Raw genomic sequence first — 16,235 nt, forward strand, 5'->3', positions numbered from 1 at the left:
TCTAACAATAACCACCGTGATGATATAATAACATAGGACCTAGTGAAAGATTAAAGTTGTCCTAGATTTTCTATGATGTATATTCTGTCATAGAAAGTTTATACCACTAGTAACAGGGAATATAATAAAAAATTACAGTGATACTGAGTTTTCACTGATGTATTTTCTGTCATAGGAAGTTTAGGCTATTGTTTTCCCAGTACCTCAAGTGAGAATATAAATACCCTCTAGGCAAATAAAAGTTCCTGTAGGCCAAGGTAATTTAGTATCTGCTCTGGCAGATGATATATGCAATTTTTCATTCTTTCTGAAACCACTGGAACAGCTGTCCTTGTGTGCTTAAATGGTTATTAAAATACCACTGTGGAAGTGTTCACCTGAAGGCTATAGGAAAAGTGAGATGTCTTCTCAAGTCCAAAGAAGTTCAATTTAATAAAGTTTATTTTATACTCTATTACACCTCAACTCTATTTTCCCCATGGTTGTTTCAGATGGAAGGAACAAATACTCTGTTGGAAAACAGATCTGGGGTGTCAAAAGACAATATTAGGATTCCCATCAGCTGAACAGTGAAAATAACTCATAGGTGATCTCTAAAGACATCCTGAAAATTTAAAAAATAATCTTTAGAATGAGAGATGAGGTAAAAGCATACCTGATTTCTTCATTATATTTTTATTGTATTTTGTTAAAATTAACTTCTATTTCTTGAGCATGTTAGACATTTTCCTGACTTCTTTGCCTAGAACTGTTTTCCATGAGAAACTCAAGTGGCATCTCCCTCACTTCTTTAGATAATAAGGGGATATATACAGTCATCACATTCTCTGCATAAAGCCTCCTTATGTGATCCTCATGCCAGAGCCCCTAATCTCTCCTATCCTGTTCTAGGATTCTTTTTCTCCATGGCATTTCTCTCCTTTTTACTACTGGGCAGTTTGCTTACATATTTTTATTATCTGATCCTCTCTTAAACAGAATGTAAGCTCTGCAAGGGCAGGTGTTCAATAAATATCTGTGGAATTAATGAGTAAATGGATAATAATCTTGTAAATAATTGATGAGTATTTAATAAACCAAAATGAGTAAATGAGCCAGCCAGGGCCTATTCAGAACATTAAAGGTAGACATTTTTCTTTCCCTTTATGCAGAAATCTTTCTACTGTGGAATACAATTTTTAGACAAATGATTACTCTGATCAATAAATATAAACTACAAGAAAGAGTGCAATAACATATATAATAACTGGGACTTCAAGGAACTCAGTTAAAATTCTATTCTGAAAGAGGAGAAATTTTTTTAAAACTGTTATAAGCAAGGCTGTTTTCAGACCTTTACGAGCAACCTTATTTGTTGACCTAATATAGTTTTCACACTATATTCAACATCTTGTGAGACTCTGCCTCCATTTTTCCTTTTTTAAAAATTCTTTTATTGGTACATTTTGGGTATACAATATGTTTACATTTATCATTGGGTGCTTGTACCTGTACATGATGTATCTTGGTTCTTATTTTGTCCCCACTGCCTGTGCGCCCTTCATCCCCTCCACCTTTCCCTATTTACATCGATTTTTGTTTCCATTTTTTTTCTTTTCTTAAAATTTTTCCTTTCCCTTCTTCCCTTTCCCCTTCCCTTCACACCACCTGTACACATTGGGACTTTTTCCATCTTACTTAAGTACATGGTGTTCTTCCAAAGGAAAATGTGAAGGGATCATTTCATACTGGCAGAAGTAATCAAGACACAAACATGAGTGACTCTTTAGACATGAAAATTAGACATGAGAAATATTTGTCTTCTATACAAGTAAAGGGGAGATGGAATTAGGATTACTGTATTTCATAGTTTTATACAGGAAATTATAGCAACATTTTATGTGAATAAATCATAATGAAAAATTTAACTAATAATTTTCCTGACTTACAAAAAAGCTTTGCTTCTTTCCTCGTAGTGATAAAGAATAAGTACGCCATAAAACAGCCCATGAGAAAGGAGTATAGGCAAAAGAAATACTCATTCAGTATCTGAATTCTTGTCAGACAATTTGTCCCTCTTTGCATCTCTTTCTTCCCTGACAGAATGAAGTGAAGGCTAGAAAAGTGAAAATTTCTGCATCATAGAGCTGCACTATCTGGCCTCCTGGGTTGCATTCAAGTGTGATCCAAGAAGGTCAGAGGCAGCCTGTGAATTCTTGCAGGCCAGCTCACAGAGTTCCCATCTTGGCTCAGCCAGTCCTCTCACTCACAGATAATTTGTTTTTGAAAAATATCATAATAACCTCTCTAAGGAAATCTCCAAGATGGATTTGCTTGTAAAATTTTAAAGCTAATGGACTGGTAGGAACTGTTCTCTGTGGGCTATAAAAAATAATATATTCTGATGGAGATGTCAATATTTGATAATACCAAAAGATGACAGAACAAGATGTACATGTACTGGTATTTCTGAGATTTCGGTCAACTCTAAGTCAAAAGAGCATACATCCCTTATTACTTAAATTGTCCAGCATTTCTAGAGCAAGACAAAAATAAGAGAGGAGGTGGAGTCTGGGAGGTTTCCAAAGAAGTCATGGAGATACCGAGAGCCTTGAAATGGAGTGTTGGAAAGATACTTCCAGGACATCGATTCATTACCTTGTTCGACTGTACAAGGAGGAGACACTTAGTTAATTATGAAGTGTTGGATCACTTCACATGATTTAAATGAAACAAAAGACAAATTAATGTGAAAACTACAATTACTATCATTAATCACATAATAAATACACTGATCTTATAACAGAAGTAGCCTGAAATAACCTCATACTAACCAATCAGTTATTTTCCTACTTTTCTGTCTCCCTGACCTTGCCTTACAAGGAAAGTGACTTGGGAATGAAGAATCTGCTTTTGTTTTTGTTTCTGCTGTTTTTCAAGCCTTTCTGTGTGCATGAAACTAACCTCCTTTGATCAAACTCTCAGACCACTTACAGTATTTTATGTAATGATGTTGCCTGATTGTAAAACTGAAAATAAAGCAAATGAAGATCTTTAAAATACTAAGAAACAAACATATCCTTTTAGATGTAAGCTTTTTACTTATGTAATGACTTGAATACAGCTTATGTATGCAATATATTTGTATCAGATAGGCATTTTTTTATTCTCCCTAAGACTGTAGTTTATTTCCTTAAGAATAGTATGTTTTTATGTTTTTATGGCTTGAGCCAGGTGTCACTGTTACTTAGTAAGCTAGTTTATTTTTTTTAATGATTTACATGGAACTGACTATGATCTTTGTCAGTCCCACCAGCTGTACACCCAAGCAGCTGTGCCTCCTCCTCCTTCACTTGGAGCAATTTCCAGGGCCTCGTATTTAAAGGAGAGTGAAATGTTGTCTCTAATTATAACAGCAATCTGTTCCACAGCAGTTTTCACACTCTGCTTACATTCCCCACTGTGTTTCTCCAATAGTTTTACCCTTTCTTCCATTTCTCTAATTTTTGTTTTAAACCCATCAAGCTGCTGGTTAACTGAATTAATTTCAAAGTACATTACTTGTAGCACATGTTTTGAAGATAATATGATGGTTTACACTGATTTCTTTTTAACTTCAAGCTTGAGTTATTTCTCCAAATTACAAAGACCAAGGTGAACTGTTGGGTGATAAGTAAGAACAGTTTATCCCTGATATTTATTTACTTTCTGCCATTTGTGTTACACATCTTACTATGAATGTAAGAAAGCAAAGGTGGAATAAATGTACCTCAAATCAGCACCAAAGACTTTTCACATGTGTTAACTCAATTCTTCTTCACAACTTCTATTTTACAGAAAGGAGCACAAGATAAAGCAGCAAGAATCGGTTTTAAGAGATGTGACAAATTAAATCACCAATAACTTTGTGATAAACTGTGTACTCGATTTCCAAAATACTGCCTACATGATATAACTTTTGAACTGTCTTTTGTAGTTGTTTAAACTTCATTTGTAGGTTCATAAAAAGAGTAGTTACCTGAGAAATATAAAATATCTAGATATCGCTAAACAAGAACTCAAAGAAATTTATATACTTCATGCTACAGTTTTGATTTATTGGCCACATGAAAATTTTAAACACAATTACTATTTTTTGTTTCATATTCAAGAGGTTAATTCCCAAAACATAAAATATTTATAATCCAAGTACATTTTGTCATTTTTTAAGTCCACAAGTTATTTAAAATTAATTTAAGTTGTGAATTAAGTAATTAAGTAATTATTTAAGTTTTTAAATTTAAGTAATTAATTAAGTTATTTAAAATTTATTTCATATATATTGCTTTGAAGTATATTTTGGAAATGAAAAAAATTACTTTATCACTCTTCTTTTACTTTTTTACTTCTTTTTTTTCACTTTTAGATAAATCAACATACTACATACATTAACACTACAAGTTGCTAAAAAACTGCTTGGGCTATGGATGCAGCTCACTGGCACTGTGCCTGCCTGGCAAGTGCAAGGTCCTGAATTCGATTCCTGGAAAAAAATATATAATATACAATGTAATATACAATATATATAATATATATATTATATACCTTCTTAGTGATCTATTTGTAATTTTTTTAAAGAAGGTAGTTCAGGATAGAACCAGTATTTTTATAGTATTCTTATTTGCTGAAGTGGGATATTTTCCTTTAAAATGTTATTTATGTAATTATACTTTATAGATGTAACTTAATTATAGATTATTGATATATAACTGACTACCTTATTTGATTTGCTTAACTCTAAAAGTTTAATCAGTTTTTTAAAATTTTGTATGCACCTAATCACATCAACTGAGAATGATAAACTGACTTCTGCCTTTCTTTTTCCAATTAAAATCTCTTGCTTCTTTCTTGGCTCTAATAGTATTTTCCCTTAGTTTCAGAACAATGACAAAATTAAGGTGATTTTAAGTGTTCTTGTTTATCACTAGTCTTAAATAGAGAATGTTCATTGTTTTACTATTTAAATTTTGATACTGTCTTTAGATATTTCTCATAAATATCCTCTTGTTTAATGTGCATAACCATAAAATAAAATTTTAAAAAACTGGTGAGAAAGAGTGGAAAGTTGGGAGGGGAAAGTTCTTAACAATTTCTTTTTAAATGATTTCCCTGACAACTTGGAATTTACTCTTTCTCCAAACATATTTTCTTTCAAAATCTGAATGCCATAAAATTTTTAACCATCAGTATAAACTGCTACAAAACTGCCAACTCATTTCTTCTTCTCAATTAAATTTCATATAAAATATATATACAAATACTTAATGACCCCCAGTCCTTATATCAATACAAAAATATATAAAAAGTGAATGACCTCAAAGAAAATTAATAAATGTGCTTGTCCATTTCCTACGTACATGAGATTCATTTCCTAGTACGACATACAGATTTAACTCCGAAGGTAAGAATGACTAGGGAGGTCTGCTCTGTATGTTTTTCCAATTGAACCTGGGCCCTCTTCTTCACCAAGAAGTATGTGTCCACTTGCATTATTTTACCACATTATCCATTTATATAAGAATGCATTATATAATAAGCTAGATCCTTGTAAATATTCCCTAAAAATTATATTATTTCCCTTAGTACTGACAGAGCTTAGTTGATAGAGAATTTGAGAAGTTTTAGAATCAGAGGGCTATGGTATAAAACCACTTTTATCCAAGGTCAAGGATAAATGGAGTGTAATAGAAGATGAAATAAATGATCAAATGATCACCAACATTCTAAGTGTGTGTTCACATGTTGCATGCATAGGAAGTCAAGCAAATGAAGTATTTGTATCATGTACACTGTTATTAGTCTATGGATCACTAGTCAATATTATCTCCAAAAAAGTGAAGTCATAGAAATCTATTCATTCATAAATAAAAACATTTGCATTCTATCCCCTCAACATAGCTATATTCATAAAGTAAAAATGAATTTGTGTTTCTTATTAGTTATGATCATTTATATTCTTCAAGAAGAGATACTAACTTAGATATAGTGCTTAGTCAGCACAGATGTATAAAACAAACACTGAGTCCTTATGGTAGACTTTTGCTAACTACAATTATATTGTTGATTAAAGTCACAAGCAAGAGCTTTCTAGATTGTGTGTGTGTGTGTGTGTGTGTGTGTGTGTACTAGAAGATTTTACATGAACCTTACCTCTCAACAAGATGTCCTTGGGTAGAATTAAATAAATCGCTTTAAGAAGGAACATTTCTTGTCTCTGACAGTTATTCATTGATGTAAAACTGAAAAGGGTTCTGTGCTTATGGTGAAAAATAATTCCCAGTACTCCACAAAGAAGAGCATATTCATTCCAGGCCTCGGGCAGGAATCTGCTGAGATAAACCGAAGAAGCATAGTTAGTGAGCAAATTCATCAAGACCGTTATCATTCTCCCTCTGGCTTGATGGCTGCTGATGTACTCTTTCTGCAAGCAGCAAAACTGTAAACGCAGTGCTACAAAACAGAAGCACCTGTAAGTCCATGGGAACACATTTTTGCTCAACAAGAGATCCTGACAACTAACAACTAACAGCCATCTGCCTGAGACACAGTTCAAGATTTTAAGATGCATCAGGTTCCCCTGCCAGTCAGCAGCCACATCAAGAGTCACTTCCAATGCCTGGCATCCTGAGTCACAGAATTATAAACTATTAGAGCTTGCCTGGTGGGGAATTATCTGAGGCAATCCTCAAACTTTCCAGATAAGGATAATGAGCATACACTAATGAGATAACAGCTCAAGGTCATATATCTACTTCGGGGGAAAAAAAGACCAAAATAAGATCTAGCTTTCAAATCATAACCTGCTGTTCTCTCTTTCTTCCTTCCTTCTTTCTTTCCATACTGTTTCTATTAAATAACTATTTTTAAATATAAATTTGAAAATAGTAAAGTCAAAGTAATTAATGTATAATTTTGAAGCATGTGGTGGCCCTAATTTTTCAAAACACACTTTCTTACCCCACTCCAAAGAAATAAGTAGTCATTTCAGCTTCATATTGCATCTTTCATGACTTTTATTGCCAGTTATCCCTGGTGAATGAATGGAGAAATCTTTGAGTTGGTAGTCCAAGTTTACAAAAGCAATCTGTGGCACTGGAACAGACTGAAGCTAACAGGCACATATGGGAGGGAAAATATGACCATGGCCTCATTAGCACCATGCTCTAAAGAATGGAGCTAAGGAGCCAAGTGTGAAGGTGAATCAGGCATGGAAAAGGTCCGGGAACCCTCAAATGGACATATTTTGCTTCACTGTGGAGTTTTTCCTGGATATAATTAAAGCTTGATCCTTTCCAGCTCTAGTGGCACAGATTGTTTTAAAATAAACTCAACCTATAATTTAAAGTCTCATTAATCATTTCCTAAATTATTTGTTGTAACATAAAATGGAGGTTGAAACCATTCCTGCTGTGAAAAAAATGACTACGATATTAATAATGACGGCTGTCACAGATGTTAGCGACAAAGGGACCTTTGTATTAATTTTATCACTTCCCATTTTCACACCTCTCTCACTAAGCAAATACTGAATACGCAAGTATTCTTTAATCCAATATATTCTCTACCTTCAGAGCCAGCAATTTTTAGCCTTTTCTGTATGGCCTTATAATATTATAGGATTGTGACTTCAGATTACATTTACTGATGACTCAATGTTCCAAAATAAAAGAGATTAAAATAAGATTTTAAAAAAATTTTACTGTGGCTCACAATCCATCCAGATATATACTCTGAACAGTTCTAGCTGTCAGACACTAAGCTTTTCTTTTTCTCTACAACTTAAATCTTCATACTTTTATTTTATATATTCCTTGAAATTTTCCTATTTTATTGGGGATAGTCAACAAAACTCTAACTGACAATTTAAAATGTGATTTCATGGCAAAGTTCTCGATATGCTTATTGTCCCCAAATCCATACCATTTATTTATATTTTCTTCCTGATTTGCTGTTATCATAAAATATTTTTATCAATTGTTGCATTAACTTGGTATGCATTTAGTACATCTTATTTTTTACCTTCCGCCATTGTCTCTATTGTATTACATAAGAAACTCATGGGTAGTAAACTGAGTTCTAACACGTATTTAATTCTGAAAGACAAATGAAAACCTAGTCCTCACTTTCTGGTCATCTCCAGAACCCAAGAAATTAAAATCTTTGTTAAAGTTGTCAAATTTAAAATTGAATTGTCCATTTCAAATTCTGACAAACAGAGCTAGGGCAGGCCATAAATGAAGGGCTCTCCTGCACAATTTGCCTTATAACAGGGACTCATACAAGGACCAACACAGGAACAACACAACAACTTATACAAAAGCATTTGTTTGACACACTGTCTTCCAAGCACAGTGACTTTAAGACTAGTTTTACCAAATAATTGCATTCATTCAGCACTTATATAACATAAAAGTGCCAATGAGCTTCTTATAAAACACTTCAGCTAGTTTTTTTTAAAATGTTATTTATTTGTTCTTTTTTGCAATTAAACTCCCAAACATTTCTTTGTTCCTTAGACATAACAGAGCCACTGTGGCCTGTGCATGTTTTTCTTGGATTGCAATAAGATTCTTTAGATATGCTTTCTCCCCCCACCTCTAACACACACACACACACACACACACACACACATCTTCGCTTCTTTAAGGATAGAATTCTAATTAAACACTGGAGTGTGCTCTTCTACTGGCTGTCATTGCTAACCAATTTATAAATTGCTAGCATGCCAGAACTCTTGCTGAAACTTTAGGCAACACCAGAAGACAAAAAGATCAATGGGAAATGTTAGACTTTTTATTGGTTATATTCCAAATATATGTATTATGTAGAGATTAAGTATGGAGTCCTGCTGCAGAATATATTGGTAAGTTTTTATGCAGTGATTTCTTTTGCATTTACTGTTCAAAAACTACAATTTTATATTTATTGGACATATTTTTGGTTTTGCATTATAAAGAATATAACAGCAAGGATCCCAGAAATTTTCGTGTTTAACAAAAAATGAGGTCTGAGTTTCAATTGTCTAAGAAAGATGATGTTGAAAATATAACCCCACAAAATGCTAATGTAATTTTACCATCCACATGGGTAACACAGCTGATCACAGATATTTAAGAGGTCAAATCTTTTGGAGAAGCAACAGTATAAAATTAATTAGCATAGGAAGAAATATGTGCAGCATAAGAAGTATGAGCTACTTTACTAGAAGTTAGCAAGTATAACTGTGGTACATGTGTTTAAACATCACCATCTGTAAAGCAAATTTCCATTCAATCTAAGATTGCTTTCTAGCACTTTTTACTCTATTTTCATCTTCAAAATTTTCTTATACACTAGGAAAAATGAACTAATCAGCAATATATAGCTATGATAACAGAACTCCATAGATAACGAAATGATCCCAGTTTATTTCAATGTCATTAGATATTTGAAATAAAGGTCATTTAATTCCTGATATGGGCTGAGTTTTCATTCAGTTTTTGAAATCAAAATGAAGCCATTAGAATTCATTCTGTCTAAGGTCAAACAGGACTACACTCTTCTTTTCTTTTTTCAGTACCAGGGATTGAACTTAGGACCTTGCGCTTGCCAGGCAGGTGTGGTGACACTGAGCTTCATCCCAGGCCCAAACATAGGACTATACTTTGAATGCTACTATAAAGTTAATATTATCTGTCATATCCTACCAATGGAAATGGAAACAGTGATAATCAACACTGATGCACACAGACTGAATAAAGTAGAATACAAAATTTTGTAATGTAGCTCTTGAATAAAACAAAACAGGAACTTCTGCATCATATAATGTCTTTCTTTAGTCTGAAGCCCCCTAATAATAGTATTTTAGAAATGTCTGCTCTTGGAAAAACTGTTCTGTAGATCAACCTAAGATTCCAGTGTGATATTCAATATTTTGTAGAACAACAGCCTATATTTTCATTGAAATTTATTCGGAGCCAGAAATTTTAGTAGAAATGTTCAGTTAATGCACAGCTAAAAAGTAATCACTTTAAGCTTTAAGTATATTGGAGTAATTCAAAATAAGTTTCACATAGGAAGAAACAAAGGGAATGACGTTTTTATATAAATATTTATCAAGAAAAGACACAGAAAGGCATATGTGGAGTGACAGCACCTGGAAATATTTGGGCTGTAATATTTTAATATGAATAAAAAATCCAAAAATTCATACTATTTTTTGTTTAAAAGCATATTTTTTATACTTTCCATCAATTAAAATATTCTTACCTGAGATTAAGGGCAAAATAAACATGTCAAGTAAACATTCAACTCAACTGTGCTAAAGATCATGACCATGTTTATGAAAACTTCATAAAAATTGAATATTAAACATTAAAAATAATTTATTTTATATCAGAAATATACTGGGGAATTGATTAAAATATGTAAATATGTAATGAGAATAAGTACTCTGATTTGCTTATGTTTCAATGTTTAATCAATATGAAGTTATTTTAGAAGTTTTGCTTTAATATATAATATTACTTCACATTTTTTGCAAATAATTTTAATTTGAACAACTTATTCTGACAATTTTTAATTTAAAAAATTTATTTTTTGAAGAGTTTCTGTCTCAGTACGATAAAATATTTTAGTCAGTATTTCAAAAATTACATAATTTCAGTTATTTTTAGAAAAATGTTTTATTTTGAAATTTATTCTAGTTTAGGCAATAAATTATATGATCAATTTATTAAAAACATTCACATTTTAATTTATCAAATATCATAACATTTTAAAGTCTCATTCCTTGATCTTAAGACATTTAGAAAGAAAGTAAATCATCTGGAATAAAATTTCCAAGAGAACTTAAAAAAAGTTCATAAAGATGCTTTTGTCATTAATTATTTATTACAGAAAAAAATAAAATAAGAAAAAATAGCTCTATAACACTGCAGCAATGGTTACAAGTAACAATTTCCACATAGTGGAGTTGTGCTAATGAGGATTCTCTAACTTCTTTCACAAATATTCAAGTTTCCAGACCATGGTTTGAGCCTCTCTCAGATCTTACTACAATGCAGGTGAACAGAGATCTCTGCTCCTTCAATCAGAGCCAGGGGTAATTTCCATGTCAGGATTCTGCTGTTTAAAGTCTCAGCATCCTCCACTCGATTGCTGGCCTTCAGGTAAGGAAAGTGCTCGGAAGAGTTCAGGAAGGCATGAGGTCCATGCCCAGAAAGATCTCCGTCATTTCCTTTTGTACAACACAGACCTGAACTGAAACCACTGGACTGTACAACTGCAAAGAGGCTTAGAAATATAGACTAGAAGTCGTCAAAGAAAACTAAGTGTTGTTGAAAAACTAGCAGATTTCTGCCAGAAATAACTCAACAGAAAGTATGTATTCATTGATTATTAACTCATTAGTCTATTTAGATCTTACTAAAAACAGTACTTACTGTCAGAATGCATTATAAGTGCTTCAAGGGAGAAGCTAGCCAACAAAGGAAGTAGAGAAACCAAGTGTGTTAGTAGGGAGTGGTGGAGATTGAGGCAACAAAACTGCACATATAGCAAAGGACTAGCAGGTGCTGCCAACTTTCCTGAAAACACAGTTCAGAATTTAAGGATAAGATGGTTATACAGGTATAGGAGAAAAATATCTGGTATTCAGATTTTTTTTCAAATTTAAAATATCTTTGAAAATGACTGCAGATTAATCTGACAGCCATGGGCCTTTGGGGAGCAGACAGGTTAAGAGCAACTAACTCACCACGTTGAAAGTGTTAAAGAAATAAAACAAGAGAGGTTTGAGAGACAAGGTAGTTGGTAGTCATACAATCCTGTAGAACATACAATCCTGTTCATCTAGAAATGTAGTTTGAAACTAAAATTATATACTCTACCTCTACGAATGGCTACACAGGAGGAGCCAGATGATGAAGAAATGGACAACCAGGGAAGAAGTTAAAATGGTCACAGTCATCCTTAAACAAGGTAAGGGCCAGAGTCTAGACATAGAAATTGCATCACGCTGGTGAAACTGGCCCAGTAGCCTAAAAGAGAATGGATAACTTCAGCTCCTTCCATTTTCTTCTTTTCTTCCTGATATTTTTATCTCCTATTCATCACAATCACTGGTTTTTATTTCTATAATTAAGATTACCTTTTCAGCAACTATTTTTCGAGCTGAAAGCTGTTGTTCCCTTTTCAAGAAGAGCCAGTTCTAACAATTGCATCTACACTCTATGCTGTGCCACATTTAATCTTTCTCTTGATGATACAATTTCCAAGTCCTGCCTGACTTACTTAAATTAGATTTTTCATAATCTAGAATGGCACCTTATTTTACCACCAAAAGGTAGTTTAGATGTCACTAACATAAGTAACAATATAGATTGAAACTTCTCTTTATGCATTTGGGGCTTAGCCGTGCATTGATAAATATAAAATAAATTAAATATGAAATAAATCTTATTATAACTAAAAATAACTCAAGAAATCAAGTTTATTTCTGGTAAAATAATTGCATTGCAAACTCTGAAAGATATGAGGAATTTGCTTTATTTCTTGTGTTATAGTCTGTTCATCATTATATTACCATTCGGGTAATTAAGATCAAAGTAGTTATTTTTAGTGTCTATGTAATGATGCTCAATTTTAGAGTGATGTTTTCATAAAACATACTTTTACTGAATGTCAAAGTATTTTTATAGCAACATTACCCAGTTCACCTCATTTAGATTTAGTAGATCAATAGAATTATTTTCTGTATCAGTAGAAAATTTTTTTCTAATAAATTGACCTAATTGAATAACTGAGAATGACAGGCTTTGTCCTATATTTTTGATCTGAAGACTATTATAGGTTATATCTAGATGTCCCCCCAAAGCCTCATGTGCTCATAGGTGGGGCTCTTAGGAGGTGGCTGAATCATGGGTATGTGATCCTGGATTATTGGCATGTGATAACTAGATTAGTGTAGTGATTGCTTTAGTGTAGTTGTGGAGGGATTACTTATTGGAAAGGGGAACCGCATCTTGTGTGTGGGTGGCACCGACCAATAGGCTTCTAGGCTGGATGGAATATAAAGGGAAAGAAGGAGGATAGGCTTTCTGTCTCCTGCCTATCATACCACGGACTGTTCTCCTCTGCTTTCACGTCTGCCATGACACCTTGCCTTAGAGCCAGGTAATATGAACTGAAACCTCTACAAGCTGTAGGCTAAAATGAGCCATTTCTTCTTTAATTTGTGGATGTCAAGTATTTTATCCCAGCAATGAGAAAGTAACTAAGACAGAGACTACATCAAATGGATGTTTGAGTGAATATATTTTCATCACTTTGCAATGTACGACACATCAAACTACTAAATAGGTAGAAAGCTTTTTATAACCAATGTGAAAAAGTAATGTACGTGGTTGTTTTCAGAGTATTACAAACTTCAGCATTAGCACTGCCTGAGTGGGAATTCTAGTGAAGGAAATGAGATTGAGACAGAAAACAATAAGGAGGAAAGTGGAGCTGCAGGCGGAGGACCCGCCAGGTGCTGCGTCCTCAGACCCTGGAGGGGCAGGCGGACCTCCACAGGTCGCAGGACTGCATGACACTGCTGCTCAGGCTGAGAGCACATACAAAACAACAACTCTTAGAATATAAGTCGATGATTGATGCAAATGAAGAAAAAACTCCAGAACAAATCATACAAGAAAAACAAATTGAAGCTAAACTTGAAGACCTGCAAAATGAAATTGAAGAGGTAAAAATTCCCTTGGAAATGAAAAGTCTTGCATTGAGCAGGATGCAACATTCAGCTGCACTTAAAAATGACCTGGAAAAAATTAACATTGGGAACAGTGTGCTCATGGATACCATGAAAGAAGTATTAAAGCTAAATAAATCAGTAATGAAATTACAGCAGGAATCTTGGGAATTAGAAGAAAAACTACTCAATGTTAGAAAGAAGAGATTTCAATTAAAACAAGCTTCAGAAAGTAAGCTTTTAGAAGTACAAACTGAGAAGAAGAAACAGAAAGAGGAGTTGGCCAGTATGGAAAATTCAGAAAAGATAAAAACCATGCAACAAAGGCTATACAGAGGGAGATACAGATTGCTACAGTTATTCAACATGTGTTCCAGAACCTCATTTGGGGGAGTAAAGTCAACTGGGCAGTGGATCCAGCCTTCAAGGAAACTGTTCTGGAGCTTGAAAAGGACCTCACCATGATCTAATAAGAATTCTGTTTTGGGCCAGGTGTGGTGGAGCACACCTGTGATCCTAGCACTTGGGAGGCTGAGGCAGGAGGATCACTGCAAGTTCAAGACCAGCAGAGAACTGTATTTTGCATTTTGGGGTTTTTGTCTTTGATATATCATTTAAATAGCAAGTTTCAAGTGAAATGAATTCCAGTGTTTTTGGAACTATCCTAATGCTATAATTTTTTTTTAGCTTGAGTTAACATAGCATAGAATCACTCATTTTAAATAATAGTAAAGTGACTAAATATTCAAAAAGGGGGAAAATCTTAGTCATAGAAAAAAGACATCTGGTCCAACCTGTGATGAATATGCACATTTTTTTTGGATATTCCTAGCAGTCCCAGCTTTTATTTGTGATACTTATGTGCATTTATGCATTTGTCAATCAAAATACAGAGAAGTATCCAAACTGTTAAAAAAAAGAGGAAAGAAATAATACCTGGTTGGACATTGAATGTTCAGCCATGTAAGGTATGAATCATATGGAAGAGAAGGAGGGGGAGTTGCCTCAAATTCTGGGTTGAAAGACTTTTTTCTACCATTTGAGGCAGAAATATACATTGCTTCACTCACCATCAATCTTACCAGTTTCTCATCTTTTAAATTTTTTTTTTATTGGTACATTTTAGGTATAAAATACAGTTACATTCATCATTGGGATCTTGTACCTTTACACGATGTATCTTGGTTCTTATATTTTCCCCATTCCCCTGCCCTCTCTTCACCCGCTACACCCTTTCCTATTTACAAAGACTTTGTTTCCATTTTTTTCTTTCCTCATATTTTTCTTTTCCCTTCTTTCCTTTCACCTACCCCTCCCATTTCCCCTATTCCTTTAGACCTTTTCTTCCTATTTCACTTCTACCATAATGTGAGAAAGCAGAAATGACAAAGTTAACCTTTTTTGATTTGATCATTTTACCTAGCGTTGACATTTCTAAGAATCATTCAATAACAGAATAGTATGTCCTATATGAGCAAATAAAATATTGAACTTTTACATATTTTAATGTGAATTTTATCTTTAGTAATGCCCTTGAGATGTTGATTGTAATAATATTTCAGTACATATATTATTGTTTTTTCTACCAACCTCCCAGAAATTTCCTTTTCAAATTTGAAATTTTACCTGAAATCAACTTAGAAATGTATTTATCTTTGTATAGATATTGCTAGTGAATGAGTTGACTGAAAAGATTTTTCATCAATGTTTCTTCATTAATTTCATTTATGTTCAATTTTTTAATAATTTCAGAGTAATTTTATGGGATGATTTTATTTAAAGTAGAGATAATTTTTGTAAATTACAGAACATTATTTAATTTATAAAATTATGTAGAAAATGTTTTGATGTAAACCATAATCTCCACTTGTTGGAATATTGGATTTCAAGTGCTAATTTTTAATAGTTAACTACTTTTTGAGTATACTACATTTAGAATCTTTGCGTTCAAGACCAAATTTTGAATATTAAGATTAATAAAGTATCAATTTACATATAAGGAATTGCGACTTCTGGAATAATTAAAATCATATTAACTTTCAAAATATTTTGATCATAAATCATGATTAAGTCCTGTAATATCAAGTTTTTAGAAATATTATCTATTCTGATTATATATGTAAGTTTTCCAGTCCATAAAAATATTCAAGACCTTGGGATATTTATGTTATACAAAATGAATTATATTCATATTAAAATAAAAATTGAATTGCTGTAATAAATTAATATATTTAATGTATGTATATATGCAAATATAGCATAAATATATATTACATTTGAATGGCCAAATATTTTCAAATGTATATTATTAGGGGCCTATTTTGAACATGCTGAAACATTAGTCTCCTTATTATTAGTTTCTTTTCTTTCTGTTTGTTTGTTTGTTTGTTTTTTATTTTTTACCAGATTACAGATAGAATCCTGCCATAAAGACTTGTAAATAATCACTAAAAATGTATTTCAATATATTGCACAGATTGTTTACCCAAGA

At 32.8% G+C, this 16,235-nt stretch overlaps 1 protein-coding gene across 1 annotated transcript; it reads left to right on the plus strand.

The window, feature by feature from the left end:
- The first annotated feature begins 13,585 nt into the window (after positions 1-13,585).
- Positions 13,586-14,274, plus strand: LOC101696299 (centromere protein H-like). The gene is given in 2 exon segments (XM_087193038.1): positions 13,586-14,074; positions 14,077-14,274. Coding segments are annotated over 2 exon segments (627 nt in total). The 3' UTR covers positions 14,215-14,274.
- The last annotated feature ends 1,961 nt before the right edge of the window (positions 14,275-16,235 follow it).

Source organism: Heterocephalus glaber, unplaced genomic scaffold (assembly GCF_053883595.1).
Source record: "Heterocephalus glaber isolate CG9 unplaced genomic scaffold, H.glaber_assembly_v1.0 deba00001577, whole genome shotgun sequence".
Taxonomy (NCBI): Eukaryota; Metazoa; Chordata; class Mammalia; order Rodentia; family Bathyergidae; genus Heterocephalus; species Heterocephalus glaber.